The sequence below is a fragment of the Serinus canaria genome, chromosome 10, assembly GCF_022539315.1.
Source record: "Serinus canaria isolate serCan28SL12 chromosome 10, serCan2020, whole genome shotgun sequence".
In the NCBI taxonomy this organism is placed as follows: domain Eukaryota; kingdom Metazoa; phylum Chordata; class Aves; order Passeriformes; family Fringillidae; genus Serinus; species Serinus canaria.
Genome location: NC_066324.1, coordinates 10,955,738 through 10,980,264, shown reverse-complemented (window position 1 = coordinate 10,980,264; position 24,527 = coordinate 10,955,738). Strand labels below are relative to the sequence as shown.

Genomic DNA, 24,527 nt, shown 5'->3' with positions numbered 1-24,527 from the left:
ATGAGCACATACAGCCCAGGGCACTCATAACTATATGCCTTGCCATGAAAATTCTGCATCTTGATATTGCCAAGACTTTGCTCTAGGGTTTCATGCAAAATTAGTTTTTAAGGGCAGTTTAGTAACTTATTGAGATCATCAAGAAGTATTACTTTGTTTTGAGGTGTGAGAATAGCCATGGGCAAGAGTAATTCATTTTGGAACAACTTACTTAGGAGCCATATGCCTGGTTTTCAATCTAAACTTTAATCAGATTTTAACATTAATTTGCACCAACATCAACTACAACTTTCCTGCTTTCATTTTTAATTTTACCATTTTAACTCATTGATAAACAGGCTCTTCTTTCTTACAGTTTATTGCTCTGCTGTTGCTTTTTTAAATTGCATGTGTTATGCAAGGGGGTTACTTTTACTTTTGAAAATGAGATGTCAAATTCCATTTGAATAATTTCTCAATGCATTTTTGGAATGCCTTATAAGCAATAAGCTTTAAGTCCCCAGCCAAGCTGCTTAAGGAGAACAGTGATGGAAGCTCATCATCACCAAGGCTCAGGGATTTCACCGGGTACTGCTACTAACATGGAAATTAAATGAGACAGTTAAACCACCATCTGGGCACCATTTACATCCCCATCATTAGAGGGCCAAAGAGAGACAACCCAATTATTTCCATACCCTGATAGGCTGTCTTGGGTAAAAGCTCCTAGAGGGGAAAAAAATAAGATGCTGCAAGGTTCTCTGGCTATCATCAGCTAGGAGAAAAACAGGACAGAATAGTTCTGACAAGATTCCAGGTCCAAAACTAGTCTGCTATTTCCACCTAATATCTGGGGACGCTCTGAAATCTGTATTTGTACCTGTACATGGAATGGTTAGACAAAGGCAGGGAAATGCCTTTATGCTACCTGGAAATCTGGCTCCAAATATTAAAATTATGTTACATTACGTTACAATGATGTTTTGGTTGAGTCACTTCATTTTATGCACTTTTCTTCTTAATGCTAAAATATTTTTTTAATATTATCATTAAAGCCTTCCCATGAAGATGTTACTATCAGATTAGCAAAATAGCTGACCCTATATATCACATACATGTTAACAATATGAATTGTGAAATGCAATAGAACATCCTTCAAAAGTATCCTTAACATGCACGTACATTTAGCAAATAATTTTAAAACTGCTTTGAGAATTATATGTCTAACTTACTCAATTTAAGAGTTAACAGCTCTTAAAGTCAGTCCACTTCTCAGACACACAATTTGCACGGTTGAACAATATCCTTCAAAGCACATCCTGCTCAATGGTAGCTGACCAAAAGAAATGACCATCTGGAATTTTTTTTATACAGACCTGCACATAAAACACTTGCTTGACTAGTTATAGTAAGAGTTCAGAAATCAGTAAGATAAACATGATTTATTAGAGGCTCAAATCACTTTAAATATCCTACACTATGTTATATATCATTTATGGCTCAGACATTACATTGCTTTATCTTAAAGGATTGTGATAACATGGCTGTAATTTAAGCAGCAAAGAACATTAATTCAGGGACTGGATGTCTATAACCATCCAGTATGAACTGAACTCAGGAATCTGATCTGCAAGTCAGATGGTAGAAATAGAGCAGATAAATCAATAAGTTTGTAGCACTTCTAACTCAATGTCAATTGCAGGATCCAATTTGGATGAGCCCTGGCCAATAAACACAATAACAAGCAATGTATATTCTCCAGTTCCCCACTGAATGCCTATGTACCCTATGGAAACAAGACAGTTATTGCATAAGCCTTAGCAAGTTCAGATAAAACTAAGAACTGCTTCCATCCTTGGCACCAAACTGTAATTCTTTACTTTTTTCTCCTGGTTTTCTTCCTGCCTTCTCATAGAGAGAAACAAGAATAAAATCAATAAAATTGAGAGAACAATATTGTATTATTGCTTCATCTGTCTTGAAACAAAAAGGAGATCTGGAACTACAGAGACCAACTCCTCTAGGTAGTGCCAGAAATGTGACAGCAATGGCTGCAATTGTACCTTAGGAGGTGCAGTTTGTACATGTTTTATTGGGCAGGTAGTCTAGCCCCAGAACATGTAATCCAAAAAGGATCTTTTGTGGAATCTTTATCCATTGAGGTTTACGAGAGCCAGCTAGCCAAGGTCATCACTGATTTCATCCTGTGTTGGCAGTAGTTCTGCTATAACTGGGAGGTTGAGCTACAGGCCTTCTGAAATCACTTCAAACCAAAGTTTCTGTATTTCTAAATTACACAAAGCACATCCTGCTCATATAGTTTCTAGCAGTTTCACAAAGTTAGCAGAAACCCAGCCATATAGCCAAAGACTGGAAACATTACCAAATTTCAGTCTTACACTGAAACCCAGTTACCTATAACTAATCACCTATCACTGATATTTTGATATTTGATTATCACTGTGCTATCAGCTAAAATAAAGATATTCTAAGTTCTTTATATTATTATACAATACAGGTCACCTGTTCTAGTAAATGGCATCTAAAAAGGCAGTATTTTCATTTTCAAGTGTTTGTTTTGTGTTAGAGTAAAACTACTTTTTGCAGGGAAAGAGGCAGAGAGCAGAGAGTGGAAAAGCCCAGCATTTGATAGCCTAGCAAGTGAGGATGTAGAAGGCTCCCACTCAGGTCTTGTCCCCTCTGCCTGACAGAGTCCTTGTCTCCATGCACTGTGAATCTACACAGTCAGTCTTCCTCTGATTCAACATTTCATTAACTGATGAAAGAAAACAGCATTGTCACAAGAGCTCTGGTTCATGTGCCTCTCTCTTAATTTAAACAGCCAAGATGTGTGTTAAAGGTAGATATAAGCACCCATGTCAAGGGATGCCTGTTTATTTTCTCCATCCTTTGGAAATCATAAGAATTCCTGGACAGGGTACTCCTATCAGAAAGAATCACTGCTGGAAGATGGATGGGAATAATTTACTATGGTGACACAGACTTCATGAAAATGTTCTGCAAGCTGCAAGTGGTCCACAAACCATCTTTTCAGTTTACTGCTCTGATTCTGGCCTGAAAATTCAATTTAAAGAAAGAATGATTTGTAGGAAACATGGAACATGAGTAAAATATTTTATCTTCTTATTACTGACAGGTCTTGGAGTAATCATAATTCTTCTCGCCACGATGGTAACCTCAATTACTGGGTTGTCAACTTCTGCAATAGCAACTAATGGGTTTGTCCGTGGAGGTAAAAATCTTAGGGTTACTGATGCTTTTAAGCCCCAGAAGGTATTTATGTATTATTTTCGTATGAGACAAACCAGAGGGACCATAAACCAAAGGGCACAGCTAGTGGAACTGGAAGGTAACAATTCTTGCCACCTCTCATCACAATTTCAGACGTGTTTGAGCTGTCACTTCTAATAAAGCATGGCTTTCAGTTCAGTCTGAGAAGTACATTTCAGATGTTCCTGCCAACTGCTGAGCAAGGGATGGTTCTGGCTTTTCATGCATTTCTTTCACCTTTCAGCCGGTCTTTTCTATTCAGAACATTCCAGGTTGGACATTCTTCAACAAACTGAGCATGAGACATCTCTTCCTGTCATTTTGAAGACTGATGCAGATCAGTGGATATCTTCAGTTTAATGCCTTCTTTATAACACCCTTTACATTTCAGCTGCTCCTTGGAAGATGGGTAAATAATTCGGCCGTAAAAGTCCATGTCAGGTATTTTGTGAAACAAAGTTTTGGTGCATTTCAGAGCCTTTAAGTTTTAACTGGTCTGGTCTAAGCCTTGTGGAAAATGGAAAGTTCTTACTACGCCCCTAAAGCAGAACAGGTACTGGAATACATTTGCATATACTTTCTTTTTCGGATCTTTCAGGTCTTGGAATCATAGTTATTGCTCTGAGTGTAGTAGTAACAACATTGACATGTATCTCCATGTCTGCCATTTGCACTAATGGAGTAGTAAGAGGAGGTAAGTGAATATGATCTCATGAATATGATCTTCTCTGCAGATCTGAATTAGAAGAATAAATGGAATTGAGATAACTGTGTTATAAGCAAAGAAAATATGTATATTTGCACTGATTTCTCCCAGTGAATCAACAGCAAATGGAAATGTGCATAAACTTAATGCAAAAAACATTAAAGATTCACTGCATAACTATGATGCAGGAACTTAAACAATGTACCACAGAATGTCACCTCCCATGTTAACATTGGGATAGACCCATATAAGTTAGAACTTACTTAACTTAGTGAAGTTAGTTAACTTCACTTTTTGGAAGTGAAGTTCTCTCTCCTTTATGCTACTATATCATGCATCATGAAAAATTATATCAAGGTCCAGTTTTGCATGCTAATATGCACTGAAAAGATTTCTGGAATAGAAAGGCATACTGAAAAGTCTGAAGGCAGAACCAGTACAAAGCACATTGCTTTTCTGCAGAGTCCCCTATTAACACAGGGCAAAGATTGATTATATTTGTGAGATAAAAAGCACAGATTTCTCCAGTAACAGTTATGTGGGGGGGGAAAAAGCACAAAAGCGGAGTGTTTAGTTGTGCTGAAATAACAATCATTTCTGTCTGCAGGTGGAGCATACTATCTTATCTCAAGAAGTCTGGGCCCAGAGTTTGGTGGATCTATTGGCCTTATCTTTGCGTTTGCGAATGCAGTGGCAGTTGCCATGTATGTAGTTGGATTTGCTGAAACAGTTGTAGAACTTCTTAAGGTAAATATAGATGTTTCATGTACATGATGAAACTGGCTCAGTTTTGTTTTCTGTGGCTTTTCTTTTTTTTGGGGGGGTGGTGATGGTGGTGTTTGTTTTACATAATGTATTTGCATAAGTAGTGCTATGTTTTAGTTAAGGCTTGAGGGACATCTTTAGCAGGGAAGAAGCTGGTCTGTCTAAATATGCCACAGAGTGCTTCTTCACTATTTCTACCTTTTGAATATATTTCATACATTTCTTGACAAGAATCTCAAAATCAGAACAGGAACAGACATCCCATTAGCCAGATAACCCCAACTGCAAAAAGCCAGCGGGAACATGACATACCAACACTTGGTCTCACAAAGCTCTGAAACTTCTGACAGCTCACTGCTTTCTATCTCACCTTGTTACTTGATCCCACCAGCTGGGCAGAGAAAGACTGGTTCTCATAACATTTCTTACCACTTTCAGGAGAGTGATACACTGATGGTAGATGAGTCCAACGACATCAGAATCATAGGGACCATCACTGTGGTGTGTCTTCTCGGCATCTCTGTTGCTGGCATGGAATGGGAAGCAAAGGTAAACTTTTAAAATAATATAAAAGCAAGTAGTATATTAACCTACTGTACAGCATTAGTGTGTGAGGAATGCTATTCAACAGATGGAATTTTCAAAAGCACTCAGTTTCAGTTTATGCTTAATCTTTCTAAACGCAATAGCAGTTTAATCATTACATTCAATGAAAGCACAAGACTCTAAACTCTTCCTTGAACATACATTTAAAAGCAAAGAGGAAGTTTGCGTTTTGCAGACAACTTGGTTATATTCATTTTCATATTCATTTTTATAATTCATGGCATCACTTAGAGCTTTGGCTATGTGCTCCTTTTGTCCTTATTTTTGATGCAGATTGATAATAAACAGTAGCAAAAACAATATATGGTTTTATCACTGTATTCTCTCAAGCCCTGTGCAGCAGAAGAGATCTATTTGTTACCCATTCTTTAATCTCTAATGATTTCTGCTATTCCTTCACCTGTGAAAAAGGTCAGAATGCAAATTTAAATGGAAATACTTGAGAGTGGAATACAGTTATTGAAATCAGGTTCAACAATACCCTTGTTTTTGCTGTGATGGAGACTAGAACAACTTGCAAAAGAGATCAGAAAACAATTTGATATTATAAGCTTTGAAGTGACAACCCCCTGCAACTATAAAAAATTTGAACTACATAAAAATGCCTTATACTTGATACTAATGCATTAGCTGTTCCATTTTGCCTTTTCTTGTAAGGAAGCTAACCTAAAATTAAATTATAACTCTATAATTCATTACCCCCTTAGTAAGAAGCATCTGCTGTTGTCATTAGCTGATTCAGCTATCTTGACTCCTGGTATTTTCAAAAACTATAGAAATGAATAACCTGTTATAGGCAACAGATACTGATAACTTACTATACAGCCATCTGCACAGCAACAAAGTTAAAACTACAGAAGAATCTCTTTGTTTCTATTAATCTGCACAGCAACAATGTTAAAACTACAGGAGAATCTCTTTGTTTCTATTAATAGGCTCAAGTTATTCTTCTAATTGTTCTCCTTGTTGCCATTGTAAATTTCTTTATTGGCACAGTCATTCCTACCAACACTGAAAAGAAGGCAAGAGGCTTTTTTAATTACCAAGGTAAGCGACCTTGCTATCTGTCATAAAATTATGTTTGCATTCTTTTTACTTAATAGTAAGCTAAGGATTCCACTGAAAAATGTCACAAGATCAGAATCTTCTGCCCAACTTTAAGTGAGCTTGCAAACAAAGAGGATGGATTTCATCTCTAATTTTGAGTCTGTCTCTGCTGCTGCAGCTGACAGCACAGTAAGATGCAGTTTGAGTCATTTATACAGCAGTAGAGCACAGACAAACTTTAACACAGAGCTAAAAGCAAGTGCTGAAGTAACACTTCTGTCACTTCAGCAAGGATCTGTAGCTCTGAGATGCAGACAAGCACATCCTTCTGGGGAGCAGACTAAGGAAATCAAATTCACTTTGCTTGTGATGTGAGACAGATTCAAACCAAGTTGTGCAGATGTGAAAGACTGGCTAACTTACCTCCTTCATTAAGTAATTTTGGAATCAAATCCTGTTGTTATATTTCATTTTCACTATATTTGCAGCATCAATATTTGCAGAAAACTTTGGACCAGATTTCAGAAGTGGAGAAGGATTTTTTTCGGTGTTTGCCATATTTTTCCCAGCTGCCACTGGCATTCTTGCAGGAGCCAATATCTCAGGAGATCTGAAAGTATGTATTTCATGAACTTCATAATACTAGCCATAGGTTGGAAAAAGAACAAGAAAACCAATCATGAATCAACACTCTATTCAGTTTTAAATCATGTCTTAATCTGGAAAGTAAAGCTCTCTCTTTTAAGTACCTGCTTCATTATTTAAAAACATCAATTCACAAATTCTCTCATAATGCATTAAGGGTATTTAGAGAAATTACTGTAGCTAGATTTGGGTTGCTATATAATTTAAAAACATGTTTCAATAATCTGTAATAATATATCATTACTGGTCCATTAGCAGCACATGCTATAATAGAAATAACATATGTATCTCTTTGAGCTCATCTTTTGTAAAGATCAGTCCAAACATCACCCCAAAAAGCACACCTGGAAAGCTCATGTTTGCACTCACAAGACTCAGTGGAGGCCAGCTTTTTGTATTCAGGGTCATAGCAAGGGCGGAGCAAACAGAGCAATTAAAGAAAGCATGAATGTCCCAGTCCCAAGTCAGTACTGCTGCTCAAAGGAAAAGCTGCAAGCTTGCAGCAGTGACCAAAAACAGAGTCTGAAGAGAAAGGTAAAGGAGGTCCCAGGATGCCCAGTTGTCTTGCTGTGGCCATTCTCTTCTTTCAGTTTACCAGTTATAGGAGATGGAATTTCTAGTATCTAAAAATACAGATAAATTAGAGACAGGAATTTAGTTTTGAGTGCTCTCTAGTTTTCATGACAAAAACACTCAACAAACAACCAAAATAAATATAGAAAAAAGTTACCAACAAGACATCGCTCACAGCTTGAGAACCCCAGCATGTCAAATGAAGTTATTTGGCCTTATCCTATAAATCCATTTTCTTGCAGACCTTAAAGAATTCAACCAAAGGTCTTCTATTTCTGTACTGGTACAGCAGTCACAAGTGCACCAGATCCTACTAGCCCTGAGAGCCAATTCTCTTTCCCTTCCTCGCCCTGAGCTGCATGCCTCAGCTCCTTTGTTTGCAGAGGACTGCTTTGCAAACCAAGCACAGAGAAAATACGTAAAACCTGAGCCACTGATAGCGTCAATGAGATTCCATTTTTAATTAAAAAGCCAAAAACTATTGTACTTCAGCCCAGTGAGACTGCATCAGCCTCACACAATCTCCATCCTTTTATCAAACAAAAATAATTCTTTTGCCATATATGGTGTTCTGTCTGCATGGCAGACTCCCAAAGCAGCAGCACTTCTTTCATCAGCTGTTTGAAACAATCTGAGCAGACCTAGGGAAGCAGTTCTCCCACTGGATCTCTGCAGTCGTTTCAGTCTCACAATAAGTGGACTTCTGTAACCAAGTCCTCCAGGCAGCAGATTCCCCACTGAGCATGTTTAGATGCATTAGACAAGTCTAATTAAATTAACCAGCCTCTCCAGAATATAAAACACAAGCTAAGGAGTGTTTAAAAAGTGTAAAATTTACCAATCAAACTTTCTTTAGAATTTGCTGCAAACAACTTTGTCTGTGCTCCTGCAGCCACTACACAACTCAAGTTGTGTCCTACTCCAGAGCCTACTTACAGGGGTATCTTCCTAGTGACTTCCTACTGACTTCACAAGATGTAATGTTAGAGTTTAGGACACCCACCAGATTCCACAAAAACAATTACCTAAAACATGCACATCAGAAGTGCATAACGTCACTGTGCTCTGAGTGCAAAGGCTCTTATGCAGCAGAAGTGACTCCACAATTATTTTCCAGCTCAATAAATCCTTACCTTGTTTAAAAATTGTATTAAATACTAATCCAGTTAGGCAATTCATGTACGCCTCCCAATAAACTCCAAATTTGTATTTTGGTTTTTTACCCTGCAACAAGCATAGTTAAAGAGACTCTGTGACTTCAAATGCATTCAACAAAGCTTTGATTTAAAAACACCATGCTAAACCAACTTAAGGAGAAAATTCATAAAAAATTCTTCCTACCATAAACAAACATCCTAAATTGTAAGGTTATCTAGCATTAAAAATCCCTTTAAAATGTACAGTGCAGATCTTTGGACTCTTACGGTTGCATTATCAAAGCTGATGATGTTGTGAGCCAGTCTGTAAGCATTATAACCCAGCCTCATTAAATTATCTAAATTAAGTCAATAAAGTGAAAGAAAGTAGCTGTTTTGAAGACCCAACTAACAATTACCGGTTACAAAGCACAGAAGTACTGTATTCTGAACAGGGGGACTACATCTATCTTACCAATTAACCAAAAATGGTCCCATCTTGTCATCCACAAGGGTCTGATGGTTCAGTAACTATTTACCCACCAGATCATTAAACATTAAGATAAAGCCAATTGCAATGTAAAGAGTTTGGAGCTCAAGAAATGCAGACCTCAGGACACTTCTGCTGCTATAAATGTGACCTCTGCTCCTGCAGAATATCCTTCCTGTGTGCAGGGTAGGAGTGCTGCACCACAGAAGCACTGCTGTGTCTGCACGATGGGACCAGAAATGTTGGCTCAGGTCAGAGTGATAAAAATCTGCTCTCTGGGGTATCTTCACACCACAGTGTGGCAGAACTCCCAGCATGCAAATGCAATCAGGCTGCAGCACACAACTCACAGTGTTTCCTGTGTCACTGCTTTGTTTAAGGACCCTCAAAGTGCCATACCCCAGGGAACAATGCTGGCCATTCTGATCACCACAATTGCTTACATTGCTGTTGCAATATGTGCAGGTAAGTACAGAACCTCTGCTTCACTTGTACAGTTAAGTTTGAAAGCTTGGCTTGCAAATGAATGATTAGCCTCGCTGCTTTTTCATGCCATGGATTTATTATTTATATTATTTATTATTTGATTTTACCCTATGTCAAAACAATGGTTTAAAAAAAGCAGCAATCAGTGGAAACACAAGTCCCCGTTCAGCAGCTGGACCTTCAGGTAACTTGTATGGTTATTTTAGCATAAGTGACAAAGACCTTATAGTATCCATGAGCATAATAAAGATCAAAGGAACCTCTGATCAATCTGCTGATCACATTGAAATTTCACACGGCTTCTGCTTGTCTTCTTACAGAACATTCATGAGAATCACAGGAACAGGGTAACACACACATTTTGTACATTATATGTCAAAGACAGAAATCAGTTGCCAGTCTCAAAGGAACTACACAACTACATGTTCTACAGTAGTGGGCTGTGAGGTAACAAAAGGGCATGAGTGAAAAGGAGGCCTGTACTGAAAGCCATGACCTGTGTTGGAGGACTGTGCAGTTAAATTCTCATTACAAGCATACAATAAATCTCTGACCAAGAAAAATAATTTTCCGTTTGTATTTAATACTATTGTAAGAAAGAGAGTTGTAAGCAACACTCTTTCTTATGAACAAATCCCTTAATACGACAAGAAAGCCCTGCAGAGGACTCCCTTTTCTGAGAGATGACTCTCAGGTCTTCTTGACTTCTGTGGTTCTTGGACTTCATGCATAAGGCAGAATAGCTGAGGCTTGACTCAAGCCTCAGCTCAGGTCATTGCATTATTTGGATCAAATCTCCGCCTGTAATTAAAACTGAAGCTGTCATTCTTCACTTCCTTTTATAAATTCACTTTATACTATAAATTGTTGATGTTTATTTGAGAACATTGCTCTGCTCTCACAAGCAGCAGCTGTATTTCAGCTTCAGAGCTCTGCATTTTTTAGTGTAATACTTCCTTTTTTATTTCTTTTTTCCATGTTTGCATATTAGTTTCCTAAATAGCCAGTGGGTATTTTGGGACTCCTAACATTTTGGACAAATTTGAAGATATCATATGAACCTACATTTTGGGCACTAAAGATAGACATCCACACTCGAACTTCACATGTTCTCATTTCTGGTGGTGTCCTGGTTTAGGGCAAATTTGGGAGGAAGCTTCCAAAAGAGTCCCTCTAGAAAGCAGATTTAAGCAGCCCCTCTTCCAACTGGTTCAGGAAAAGATTTCTCTGGAGAAAAGTGGAAAAAAACCTGCTTATTTAACAAGCAAAGTCTTCACAAGCATAAAAACATGAATAATACATGGGGTGTATCTCAGCTCACTCAGTCTGTTATCAGTCCCTCCTGCACTGGAAATGCCATGTCCCAGGGCCTGGTGGGCCACAGGTGCAAGCTCCCAATGTTTTTTGTGTTTTCCAGAGCAGGTTTGAACAGTTCCAAGAAAAAGAAAAGCCACAGTCTGGGGAACTTCTCTTCCTCAGCTAGCTAAAAACTAACTAAAAGCAAAGGAGAGCTCTGTCCTGCTGTCCATGCAGCAGACAACACAGTCAATGAGAAGGAATGCAGTGAAGCAGGTGCAGCTTCTGAAAACAAACTCTGCACTTCTCTCCCCCTTCACTCTCGGAGCCAGTCTTGAAGATGCAGAACTTAATATGCAGCCTAAACAGAAGAGATGATTGGGGGTACAAGCATCATAAAGTCAGCCTAGGACAGAACCAAAAAAAAAACCATAAATATCAAGAGACACAAAAAGAACATAGGTAGTTCCTCCTCTTAGAAGTTTTTCTCATCATATTGGTATCAGTAGCGCTATGACAATCTGAACAGCTGAGGATCTGGATGTCTAAAGTAATTTGGTGCCCTTTTTACAGAGAAAAAAGGGTATGCCTAGACATAAAAGCCTCACTGACCTGTTTGCTCTGAATACTGGCACTTTTAAAAGTGGTAACAGGAAGACAAAAGACTTCTGAGTTAGTCAATTTATTGCTAACCACTAATCTTGGAAATAATCCTTATTAGTTAAGTGGCTGATTATTTTAAAAGTAACAGAAGCAAATATTTGTTTACAGACACCATGAGAAACTCAGTCATAGTACATGAAATTAAATCCCTGCCCAACACAAAATGTTGCTCTTGGGGATGAATCTAAGGCAGCAGGTGTACAAAAAATGTGCAGTTTAGGAGCCAAAGTGTGGCGAGAACATTCTTTCAATGTCACAAGGAAGCAAAATAACAATATATCATTTTTTTCCACAGCCTCCTGTGTTGTAAGAGATGCTACTGGGAATGTCAATGATACAATTGTACCTGGAATGAGCTGCAATGGATCATCTGCCTGTGGCCTAGGCTATGATTTTTCCAGATGTGCAAGTCAGCCATGTGATTATGGGCTGATGAATAATTTTCAGGTTTTAGTGAGATAATATGTACTAGCATATAAGCATATATTAGCATAATAAGCAATACATGAATACATAAGTACAAACATGCAAAACTTATTTGCAGACAACTACAACAGGACAACCACTTTCATCTAAAAAAGTAAACTAGAGGAATGATGAAAGATAAAAATCCCCTGCATTGCATGTTTACCTTCACACTGCCCATCACTAGCCTTCCTAACACTCTGGTAAGGCCTTTATCTCCTCTTTTAACAAGTACCATGCAGCAGTATATGGTGTAACATCTTCAAACTGAAAGCCCAGACTTAACAGAGACCTCTGTAACTCCTGTTAGATGAGGAATTCACCTCACTGCTCTTGACACATGGATGTGATTTTACCTCAGGGGTGCTGTGGTCAGAGTTAAAGGGTTGTGTCACAGTTCTGACAAAAACCAGAGTTCTGACTTCTTTTAAAAAAGTATCCAAAAATAGAGTGAAAAATCAAGTCAGAAGTAATGGAGTCTTTCTCCTAGGCCAGAGACTGTCTGCCATTTTTATTCTTCAAAATAAAGCTTAGGCTAAGCATCAAAGTAAAGCAGTTCTGCAGCCTGACAACCACAGGTCCCAGATCTCTGTTCAGCCCCTGTGCTCCATGGCCAGTGAAAGGAATTCACCACCTACCTGCACATGCCTTTCAACAAGTCATTTGTAGCTTTAAAAGTCACTTGCTTTTTTCCCAGCTGGCTCTGCTAAATGACAGGGCTGGGTAACCACCTTGAAAGGGCTATGCTGTCTCTTTCATAGACTACTTTCCCTTCCTTCCTTGATCATTTACCATCCTTACTCCCACCTCAGTTCAGCTGTCCACACTCAGGACACCCCTTTAAAATCAGTAACCTCCCTATAGCCAGACAAATTTTCACTTCTTGCATTTATCCCTGCCAGACTAGAGCTATAAAATGGCTCTATGACTGCATCTGACAAATCTTCAGGGTGCACTGTTTTCTTTCCTGAAGTACTGCCCACACACCACCAATCACATCCATCCATCTTTTAGTTTCCTTGCCTGGTGCCTCTCAACAACCCTTTCACTGCAGTAGTCACCAAGGCCAGCCTAGCTCTCCTGGGAGAGCTGAGGGAGGCCTGACAGTGACCATCATTACTGTTTGCAGCACTGCAGCTCCATCAGGCATTTTCTCTCATTTTTAGCCATATTAAATAATCAAGGGAAAAAAAAACCCCAGAAATAAAATAAAGTACCTCTAACCACATTTCATACAGTGGGACTTTTTCCTGCCATTTCCATTTTCTTGTCTGCTACAAGATGACTATTTACTCATCAAATAGAGGCTGTTACTTACAGCAATCAGTTAGTAAAGGCAGTGAGGAAATCTCAGAGTACTCATCTGCCCCAGCAGACAGCTGCATATTTGAATAAGAATTTGGCTTTGCCTCCATTGCTTTTAACCAAACCCAAAATAATAGTACAGTTTGTAGCAGATTAAATTTAGAACCATGAAAAGCAGACACACATAGAGCAATTGAATGAGTTTTGTCATTAAAAAGCACATCCAAATGTAAGCCTATTCTTTTTACCTTCATGTTTTTCCTAAAGGTGATGAGCATGGTGTCTGGCTTTGGTCCTCTCATCACAGCTGGCATCTTCTCAGCTACTCTGTCATCAGCTCTAGCATCTCTTGTCAGCGCACCCAAAGTTTTCCAGGTAAAATTAAACAATCCATTTCCTTATATTTGGTTTTACCTCAGAGACAAAGTTGAACTCTGTGTGGCAAATGTAATGTGTATTTAAGCCACATTACACATGTGGCAGGAAGAGGCGGGGGAAACAATATGTAGCATGGTTTTCAGCAGAAAAAGACAAGTCTTATCATCATACAAGGGAGATAATGTTCCTTTGGTCAGAGCTCAGCTTTGCTGCAAGAGCACGGGATGCTCATGTGCCTGTCATAAATAGCTTCAAGGGTACTTTCAGGACCACTGCTGTCTTCTTACAAAAAGCTACCCTGAAAGCACAGGAGCCCTCAGGTCCATAAGATTCAGGTGCTGTCAGGTGTGCTCTTAACAGGCTGTCCAGAAGCTGTCTGGGCAGCAGCAACGTGGACAGACAGGGCATGGGAGAGATAAGCTGTACAAATCACATCAAGCCACTGATTTATGCTTCACCTTCTCCCAATTTAGACTCTATTTAGCTATATAATTACCTTTTCATTTGAAGCATTGAATAAGCATTCAATGCCTGTGATTCTATTTCCCATGATAAATTAACATAGTAGCACATGGTCTTATCACCTTATTTTAATGTTCGCATGCCACAGCAGTTGATGTACTTGAAGCATTGAGATTTAACTTCTGTTTAGCAAAAGCCTAGCAAGCTGCCACTCACAGACAGTGACTTCTGGTGCAAGAAAGTGCTGCTTAATAGAGTTATGTGCTGATTTTCTTACCAGGCTCTTTGCAAGGACAACGTCTACAAAGGGCTAGAATTCTTTGCCAAAGGATACGGAAAAAACAACGAGCCTATCAGGGGATACGTCCTCACTTTTGCGATCGCCATGGCCTTCATTTTGATTGGTTTGTATAATGTGACACAGCTGCTGCAGTGTCATGTTCTGAAATTACTCATACTTTAATACAATCAGTGGCTGCCGTTTGGAAAATTTCCAGTTGAGTAAGCTCTGACATAAGCATACTCCACATCCTGGTAGCAGTTCCACTATTCCTAATGAAGGCAAAAAGAAAGCAGCAGGGATTCCAGTGACTTACCAGCACCACCACAGCCTCATTCTCCAAGTGCAGAGTAGCTGCAATTCCTGTTCACTCTGCTGGAAGAGGGCAGTGCTCAGAACTGTATCAGAAATGGCAAAGTCACAATCTTTGAAAATGGCTTTCCAGTTTATATTGCACATGGCTCTGAGGTAATTTTAAGGAAGCCTATTCTGCCCAAGACTTTCCCACAGTCAGCTCCAAAGCAAATCCCAGTTTACCAGGACTGGTGAAAGAAAATCCCAGCAACCACACTTAGGGGCACAGGGATTGTTATCAGGTTTTCTAAGATTTGAAATTCAAACTGTCTTACACTAAGTAAATAGGATGGGTAGTAGAGAATTCAGATTCCCAATGAAGTTGTAACTACAAGTGTTTTTTTAAGAGACAGTATGCTGAATCCCAGTATCAAGTATAACACTGCATAGCACATAATGTTATTAAAATCAGGATTAGCAGACATAATTCATATGAATGAAGGTAGATCAAGGTGGCCTTAAATTATTGCTACACAAAAATACCCAAGCTCTCCCTGGATGATAAAGGCAGACAATGTTCAGATTTAATGCATCATTAGGAAATAGCTAGCCAACAGTCCAGGAAACTGGTGCCTCTGTCTGACTTGTGTATGTGTCTTGCAGCTGAACTGAATACCATTGCTCCCATCATCTCCAATTTCTTCCTGGCTTCATATGCTCTGATTAATTTCTCCTGCTTTCATGCCTCATATGCAAAATCTCCAGGTGAGTCTGCATTCAGCAGTGATTTGAATATGGGCTTTATAGTCTGATCTCTGGAAGGTTTAGACTGTATGTCAGAGAAAATTGCAGTATCTGTGAAGTATCTAAGTTATTTGATCTGATGTCTTATTGAATATGATATTTTATTTATCTCCAAAATGTAAAAATAATGGCCCTAAGTCTTTATAACACCTACAGTCGTACAGGATGAGAAAGGTGCACCTCACTGGAGAAAAAAATTCTCCTCAGAGTGCTATTTTTTTTCCCCTCACTAATAAAAAATGTGTGGGTAAAAGCTTATGCCAACTCTGGCCAATGAACCTAACAAGGTACAGTGGGGAGTCATCACTCCCTTCTCCAAACCTACAGTGAAATGTACAGGGAGATTCCTAAGCACAGTAACAGTGCTACAAGTGATGCTGCCTGGAGGGGAACATGCAGAGCAAGAGCAGGTCCATCAAACAGCACCAGCACAGCTCTGCAGTGCCTAGAAGCAGAATTGTAAAGCACAATTGTGAAGCACAATGAGGTCCTGTTCAAGGGTAACTTGAGATCCTCCCTCTACATTTGCAGCAAAGGAACATTCTGGCTGTCAGACTTGTGCATTGCCACAGCAGAATGATTCTCACCATCTCACGAAGGAAGGGGTGACACCTTCAGGAATAAAGTCAATCAGCTGAGAAACACTGGTTTAGCACACAGGAAAGACAATTTCCTGCTTTATGAATTAGTTATTCAACTCAAGGAGCGAGGAATACATTTTTGATTTCCAGTGTGAAGAAACTGCAGTAGCGACATAAATGCCTGCATCAACTTCCTTCCTATAGCTCTGCACAGTGCCATTTGTTTAGAGGGCAGAAAATATGAGTACTTCTGCTAATTACCTGCACAGCTGAACAAATGCAGATCTGCTCCATGTGGCCTTGGCACTGAGTGACAATTACCTCTACAGATTTCATCTATGTACATCTGATTCTGCTCTGCCACTACTTAACATTTCAGACAGAACCACAGCCATTTTTCTTTTCTCATTTCCTCCAGTTAATTTCTGCCAATTCACAATGATAGATTATAATAATTGCAAGGCTGCAGGACAGAAAATTTCTTCCCAGCAGGTCCTTCCCTCATTATAAAGATGATCCAAGACAGGGTTGCTAAGCCTCTTGTATCTTCTCTGTTTTTCCTCTCCAAAGTCTGCTCTGTGGAACACCTGGCAGAGACCTGCAAACCATGAAGGCTCAGTGTTTGCCTCATCATTTTAATTGGTAGCAGGGGATGGAATCAGTACTGCAGCTGAAAAGCAGTAGGAATAATATCTTTTTAAAGTCAATTGCAGATGATTTTATTTTTCTGCCACGAGGCCAGGCAATTTCCAAGTTTAAGACAGTTGCACTTCCAGTATTGGGATAAACACTCCTCTCAGCGTTTAGTTACCAATAATAAGTTCTGTGTATATGCATCAAAAGTATACAATCATCAATTTCCTGGAGTTACAGGCAATCTCCTTCTGATCTGAAATATTCTGAACCAATAAACTTTAATTTTGCGAAAATACATAGAATAGCTACTTCTGACAGAGCCTGAAACAAACTGTACAGGGGATTTTATCCACAAAAACACGGATCACCATTTTATCAATATATTTTATGCTCTTCCAATTTCCTCAATTCTCTTTAAACAGGTTGGAGACCTGCATTCAGATATTATAACATGTGGGTGTCACTTTTTGGAGCCCTGCTGTGCTGCGGGGTGATGTTTGTCATCAACTGGTGGGCAGCTCTCATCACTTATGCCATTGAGCTCTTCTTATATATTTATGTAACATATAAAAAGCCAGGTAAGGCCAAATCCCACTATTATGACATGTACATGTTGTGCTGCTAGACTGGATTTTAAAGGAATTAATTCTGCTAACAGAACTAGAAATCATTTTTCTGTGCTATCTTTATTTAGAGGGAAGTCTGGAGCATCCTGTTAAACTCCGTATAATACAGATTAAGTTGATAGTCTGGTGACTGCCTGTTTAACAAGCAGCTCGAGTGTGGTTCAGGGTTTTCTGTAAACATTCCAGCAGACTGGTTTATTCCCACCACATCTTTATGACATTTGGGCTTTTACTAGAGTAGCACTCATAATTTTTTTTCCACCCACGCACAGAACCTTACCTGAATTTTGCAGTGTTCTTAAGCTGTCTCATGCAGGGTCCTCACTCAAAATGTAAACCTGCTGCCCATTATACAACAAAAATGTAAGCTGAATTACTTATGAACTGATCATCCTCCAGCACCTCCCTACAATTCCCCCATAAATCAAGACAGATGGGCCCACTTTACTGCTGGAAAAAAACACTTAGCAGCTCAACAAATCACAGAAGCTGTCCTCAAAAACCTGTGTGCTGTGCAAGCCAGACAGTCTGGCTATTCATATCCAGGACAAAACTAACCCAGGTACAGATTTAGGTGCTAACCACCTGAATTACTTCTGTAGCCGAAAACATAAAACAAAACCAACAAATAAAAGAGGCACGGTTCCCAGCAACAGATGTACTTTTATTGGACTTATCTTGGGACAGAAACACCTGGTCTGAGACTGTGTTATGGCTTCTCTTGCTGTTGCCTGTCCTCCCTATCTGTGCTCTCTCACATCCACTGGGATGGTCCGTGCTTCTCTCCCTGTAAATCTATCATCAGCTGCAGGAAAGCACACCCATCTCCAGTCAAAAACATTTCAGGATTCCTACCCTTTTCTTGGATTGCCAGGGTCCTTAATGCAAAGTAGCATCTTAAAGCTTGGTTAAATTAGCTGAAGCTGCAGTACAAAAGCCCTCTGTCTCCTGCTAAGAGAGTGACTTTTGTTCAGCAGTAATTTACCAGCAACTGGAGGGTTCAGAAAAAACTGATATTCCTGAGAAAAGGTGACTTTACACCAAACCTCCACTTAGTTGCACTTAATATTGCTTTGTATCTTGGCATAATAGGACTTGATCTGCATTCGTGTAGATCTCAAAGCATAGAAAGACATTTCTTATAAGTCTGCACTGACCAAACAGCTGCACAATAATGAGAAAAGATGTATATGCCAAAATGGGCTTTGGAGACCAATTTTTGGCCTAAACAGTAGAACAGAGCAAACTGGCACCAGCAATTTCCCTTCCTACTGGTTTCATTTGCACCTCCTGAAATTCCACACCACATACATAACTCAGGGCTGTTCATTTTCTAATGGGAGAAGGACACAAAGTTAACAAATAAGAAAACAGTTTTTAAGTAGGGGAAGAACATTCCCTACAACATTTAAATAAAGAATGAAACTATGTACTTGCATGGGGTTTTCTGCATCACACAAGCAAAACCAATTCCTTCTGTTATGAAGCACAAAGAACAGATCTGTATCTATGAAGTACAAGACAATATACTCTGCTTTCACAGAGAACACCATAGCTCATTTTTGCAACAAAATATAAGGAGAAGCTTGTGGTTTAATGTGCATTATTTATCTTTATCATATGCAGAAGTAAACTGGGGCTCCTCTACCCAGGCTCTGTACTTTGTTAATGCCTTAGACAGCGCTCTGGCTTTAACAACAGTGGAAGACCACGTTAAAAACTTCAGGTAAGATTACTAGTGAACAGCAGAATGGCTTGTCCTGAATCTGTACATCAGCCAATTATACACCACCTCTCTTTTTTCCCCCACCAGACCCCAGTGCCTAGCATTAACAGGAGCTCCTATGGTCAGGCCTGCTCTGCTGGACATCACCCATGCCTTCACCAAGAACAACGGGCTGTGTATCTGCTGTGAAGTGTACACGGTAAGGGAACTCCCCCCATCTGCACACCCAGCACCAGTGGGGGCTGCAGGTCTCTGTTACACACCCCACTCTCACCCAGCACACAGTGCTCCCACTGGTGCTGACTGGCAGCTGTGCACACCCCCAAAGATTTGCTCTGAGAATTAATTTTGTCATAATTCTTGACATGAAAGCTATCAGCTGATACAAAGCCTGCTGGTAAATGCCTCACTGAGATGCATTTCAAAGTTCACAGTAGGTGAACACAAAAATGGTTTGAAGGGAAAAAAACCAAAAACATTACAAGGAAAGATTTTAGGCTTAGAAAACAGAAAACCCCCAAACCACACAAAACAGAAAATTTGAAAATTTGAAGGGTTATTGTGTGACAGTCAAATTACCCAGGTTCTATTTTCAGCTTTGTCACTGATTTGCAGAGTTGGGGTATGGCAACTAATTCAGCTCTCTTTGCAGAGGTTCCTCCAAAACTGTTACAATGCTAATTTTGAGGATAAACATGCTCTTCTGAGATCTAAAGAGAGGAGCAAAGGGTATTTCTAGAAATAAATGCTCAGCAAATGATGTATCTCAGAGAATGAAGATCTAGTCTCTCATTAGGACAGAACAAAAATAGATAGGTTTGTAGTGTAGGGAGAAAATGCATTTCAAATATTACAGTGCCCTTTTAATTTTGAGAGAGAGGGGAAAAAAAAAAAAAAACCAGAACAGCTCATGGAACTAAATGGGGCTGCAGAATTTAGATAATAGAATCAGTCCAGCCAAGATAATGTATTCCTCTATAGCAGTAAAAGAACAATTCATTTGATGCTGCCACACTGCAGAAACTGAGTAAGGAAGATCATGATTCTTCCCAAATCAAACGAATCTATAAAGAATAAATGGTCCTAATTCTTCCCTACTATAATTATTGTTCGATTTCCCACTGAATTCACTAAGCATAGAACCAATCCTGACAAGATCCTGGACTATGCAGCTTCCTAAAGTTAAGTTTCAGCAAGTATTCTGAATTCTTAGGCATGTTTCTCTAATATTGGTACTTTCTATGGAGAAATGAGATTTCATTCCTGTCGATACAAAAAACCCCAAAGACCATTTCATTAGTATAAGCTTTGTAATTGTTTAGGGGGGCTTTCTAATTATTTCTTCAGCAACTTAAGTGAAATTTAATTTCCTTGGTAATAAAAGTGTGACAAAATGAACCTTTATGAATTGCAAAATTGTGGTAAAAATCAGATGATAAAATTCACAATCACATCGAAGAGCAGCCTGCAATAAATATCACAACAAATGCAGCAAGACTATTCAGCCATAAATGTAACACCCAGCACATTCTGCCTCAAAAGCTGACACACTGTTAGCAATGCATAAAGTTTTAAAACACCATGCCAGAGAGAATATCTTCCATTCTTTCCTTCCAAAAAGCAGCAAGAAACTTTCCAGGAACATGGCAATACGTAGCTCAGAAATGGACAAAATAAAAATCACAACAGAACATAAAGATGATTTCAAGATTACTTGTCTCTGAGTTTATGGCTGCATGTTGGCTTGAACAGTCCAAGCTTCTAGTAAAAGGGACTCTTTCTGCTTTTACTCCCTGCCTTCATGTAAAATACTTTTTCAGAGTTAGTCCCCAGTCTGCAAATTCACTGGACTCCTTGTACAATTGCACATACATTCCACAGGTGCAAAGGAGGAGCAGGGGAGGACACAGACAGGCACCTGGGAGAGGGGTGGGTCTGGCCCCTTGGCAAGCAGAAACCTATTGTGCAAGCCAGTTACAAAACCACCTTCAGGTGCTTTCCTTTGAGAGACAGGGAAGAAGGGCAAAACTTGTTTGTTTCCCTTCCTTACTCACAATGAAACTTCAAGCTTATTGTTCAAGTTATTATTCCCAGCTCTTCATACATCCAGTATCAAATCCTTTTTAAGTGATATTGATGTTTTGTGACGTGGATATGCACATGGATTTTTTCCCATTAAACTACCAGAAGATTACAGCAAGAAAACTGGCAACAAAAGCATTTGTATCTTTAGTTGCATTTCATCAACTCTTTTCTCTTATGTCAGTAGACAGGAACTTCACCATGTATATTTAGATCTGCTGAGACACTTTCACATAGCAAGCCAGGGAGGGACTTTATTCTCTCTGAGATGCTTTGATGTTTTTTTAAGATGTTATAATCCATAGTACTCCTTCCTTCTGTCAGAATCACTGCATTTAAGTAGCATTAACAGCCTCAACCCTCTCAAACAGAATGTGAATAATGTTTGCAGCACAGATATTTTCAAAGGCCTAAATCTCTGTGGACCCTTTTTAGAAAGGTATTTTTCTGACTCTCTCCATTTGCTCCCACAGCAGACTAGGTAACTCCTTCAAAATCACTGTGTGATGTACAATACAAAGCCTTCATAATAATATTTTACTGTCTCACGCAGGGACCACGCAAGCTGTGTGTTAAGGAGATGAACAGTGGCATGGAAAAAAAGCAGGCCTGGCTCACAAAGAACAAAAGAAAAGCTTTTTATGCAGCAGTGGCAGCTGACAGCTTCAGAGATGGAGTCAAAAGTCTACTTCAAGTAAGCTTTTTGTTTACAGAACACACAGGAGAGTGTACATCAAAGCATCCCTTTATGTGAGACATTACTATTCGCTTGTGAAGAAGCTCTACATATATATGGGAAATGTTACAGACAGAAAGGGGGTACATGTATATTACATTACAGATTATTTCATAAAGATCTAGTTCTGGGCTATGGAATTATGAGACAAGGCATACTGATTCTCTCCTAAATGAATGAGACACTATAATGAAAAAAGAGAAGATTCTACAGGGCAACATATCAATGTCTATGCAGCTGACACTTGATACACTTCAAATCAATTCTATTGTTTGGTATTACACAGCATATTAAATATCTGAGAATGCTTTGGCAATAACTGAAAACTGAAAATGTGTAATATTTCTTTTCTGCAAATAGCAAGAAGGTAATTTAAATAAAAGTCTGCAATATTTTTCTATTACTCTAAGAATGCAGGAGATAATTCCAACAGTCCATTTAAAATGGCCATAATGAAGGCACAGAGACACTGTCCTCATTTTCCCATCTCCTTTCCTCTCTCGCATATATGAATATTTAAACATATAGGTACTGAGGCAAAATATAGAGAAAATTCATATGATTTTCACAAAATACACTGCTGAAAAAACAACAGTGCCAAGTGAGACAGTGGGGAGCCAACTAAAATACTCTGGGTAAGTCACCCTCTGGTGTCCTACCAGGGCTCTTTGTACACTTGCTGAATGGACAGTACAATTGAGCGAGATGAAATGCCATTAATAAAGATCCCTTTGTTCTGTAAAAGCCTCACAAAGACACTTCATCGTGGGCTTATACATTGTCTCAGTAGGAGATCTTTCTGATGGTTTTGAGAACTGCTACAGTCTGATGATCTCTTCCTTTTCATTACTACATAAGCACTATTGACAAAGTCAACTGCTGGACCCCAAATAATTCCCTTCCAGCAAACAGAAGGATAACCATATCATCATTATTGCAACCTAAGGACATCGGCAACAATTGCTGATTTCAACACAAACACTGCTACTCAAAAAACCCACCAAGGTTCCAAGAGTTTTTTACCTATTTTCTGTTTGCTAGTAGCAAAATGTTGGCTAGTGTAACAACTTTACAAGCTGGTGTTTTGTGTGTCTCCACCTAAAGGTTCCCAGTACACTGAATATTTAGATTTCTATAAACAGTAGGCTAGCTGAATCGAGATCTGACTTCCCTTACTTGTCTAGGTTTTAGCACCCAGGACCACTTTATCCTGTTTATAAACCATAAATATATCTACAAAGCCTGCTCAGCTGATTTTGGATCATCTTCTGAAAAGAACACATCAAATGAAACAAGAGTTTCCAAATTCAAGGCATTCTTAGGAGCCTATGCCTTCTCTGTGTATCTCATCTCTGTGAGATGTTTTAAGAGACTACAGACCCACTTCATCTACTGAGTATTCCAAAGCTGATAAAAGCTTTATGACATTATATCAGAATGAACATACAAACAGTTCTTGAACTCCCTCTTGATTCCAAGTTATTGAACCATTTTAATGAGAGCATGTCAGAAGAAATGCAAATGAATGCTAATTTAGCAAAACTACACTTCTGTCATCTAAAATAATTTATAGTTGGAATGATTTAAAGCTAATCTTTCTGCTTTCTGCATGGGTATGAGCATGAAGGACATTTATGAAATGTAATCTAGTTGTGTCTCCAGAACATTACTTCAGTTATCTTTTGCCATTACTTTTCATTTACAGTAAAAGCATGCATGTGTACCTCTCTCAAGCAGTGTTTTAATATCGGCAGGCTTCAGGCTTGGGTAGAATGAAACCAAACACCCTGGTGATTGGATTTAAGAAGGACTGGAGAAGTGCACCTGCCACTCAAGTTGAGAACTATGTGGGCATTATACAGTAAGTCAGCTCAGTACCTCCTTTTTCACTCCTCTTAGACTAGATTAATGTAGCATTTCCATAGAGAATTTCATGTGTAGAAACAATGCAAATAGGTACAAACCTGGGCTCACACATCCTAGCTCTGTGGCTGAAGTTATTGTCCACCAAAAAAGGCTCACTGGCTCCCACACCTCATAGGATCAGCTTAGCAAACACCTGGCACCATCAGAGCTGATGTGGCTTGACAATGCTAAAGAAGCTGCACTGCTCTCAGCAGAACTTTTGCAGAACTGTATTTTTCCATTTTTAGTGGCCAGGAGCTCAGAGAAAAACAATGCTAATGTACATACTAAGGGAATGAGAGAACATCATGGAGTTCCTCTTTTAAGCCTAAGAGACAGAGGAAGAGCTTTGCTTCAAATCTCATGTGTGCCTAAGGCTCAGCAGTTCTGTGCGTTGGGATTTAGCTAGGAAATAGTCATTTTAGAACAGGCTTCTCATAGATGCTTGCTCAAAACTCACTTCTGAAGCTGAAGCAAGTTACAGAGCAACAAAACCCACCTCAGCTTTGTTATTTCCTCAGAGAAGGGGAAAAAATTACCCTATAGCAACCTAGTTCCTTAAAA

At 39.1% G+C, this 24,527-nt stretch overlaps 1 protein-coding gene and 1 long non-coding RNA gene across 3 annotated transcripts in view; one reads left to right on the top strand and one right to left on the bottom strand.

Annotated features, from left to right (window-relative positions):
• The window catches only part of SLC12A1 (solute carrier family 12 member 1), a 43,804-nt gene that overhangs the window by 6,544 nt on the left and 12,733 nt on the right, over nt 1-24,527 (top strand). The window contains exons 4-18 of one of the 2 annotated variants that reach the window (XM_018914118.2): nt 3,869-3,964; nt 4,584-4,723; nt 5,180-5,290; nt 6,283-6,394; nt 6,883-7,010; nt 9,619-9,703; nt 11,979-12,130; nt 13,721-13,828; nt 14,574-14,697; nt 15,531-15,632; nt 17,311-17,466; nt 19,141-19,240; nt 19,328-19,439; nt 21,876-22,016; nt 23,813-23,919. In XM_018914118.2, coding sequence (XP_018769663.1) covers nt 3,869-3,964; nt 4,584-4,723; nt 5,180-5,290; nt 6,283-6,394; nt 6,883-7,010; nt 9,619-9,703; nt 11,979-12,130; nt 13,721-13,828; nt 14,574-14,697; nt 15,531-15,632; nt 17,311-17,466; nt 19,141-19,240; nt 19,328-19,439; nt 21,876-22,016; nt 23,813-23,919 — 1,774 coding nt within the window. Of the gene's footprint in view, nt 1-3,136; nt 3,233-3,868; nt 3,965-4,583; nt 4,724-5,179; nt 5,291-6,282; nt 6,395-6,882; nt 7,011-9,618; nt 9,704-11,978; nt 12,131-13,720; nt 13,829-14,573; nt 14,698-15,530; nt 15,633-17,310; nt 17,467-19,140; nt 19,241-19,327; nt 19,440-21,875; nt 22,017-23,812; nt 23,920-24,527 lie in introns of both variants that reach the window. The other variant, XM_018914117.2, reaches the window with a different exon arrangement.
• The window catches only part of LOC127059982 (uncharacterized), a 37,994-nt gene that overhangs the window by 3,666 nt on the left and 9,801 nt on the right, over nt 1-24,527 (bottom strand). Inside the window, exons 2-3 of the long non-coding RNA XR_007778426.1 lie at nt 6,818-7,004; nt 5,171-5,267 (exon numbers count right to left, since the gene is read on the bottom strand). This is a non-coding gene — a long non-coding RNA (uncharacterized LOC127059982). The remainder of the gene's footprint in view (nt 1-5,170; nt 5,268-6,817; nt 7,005-24,527) is intronic.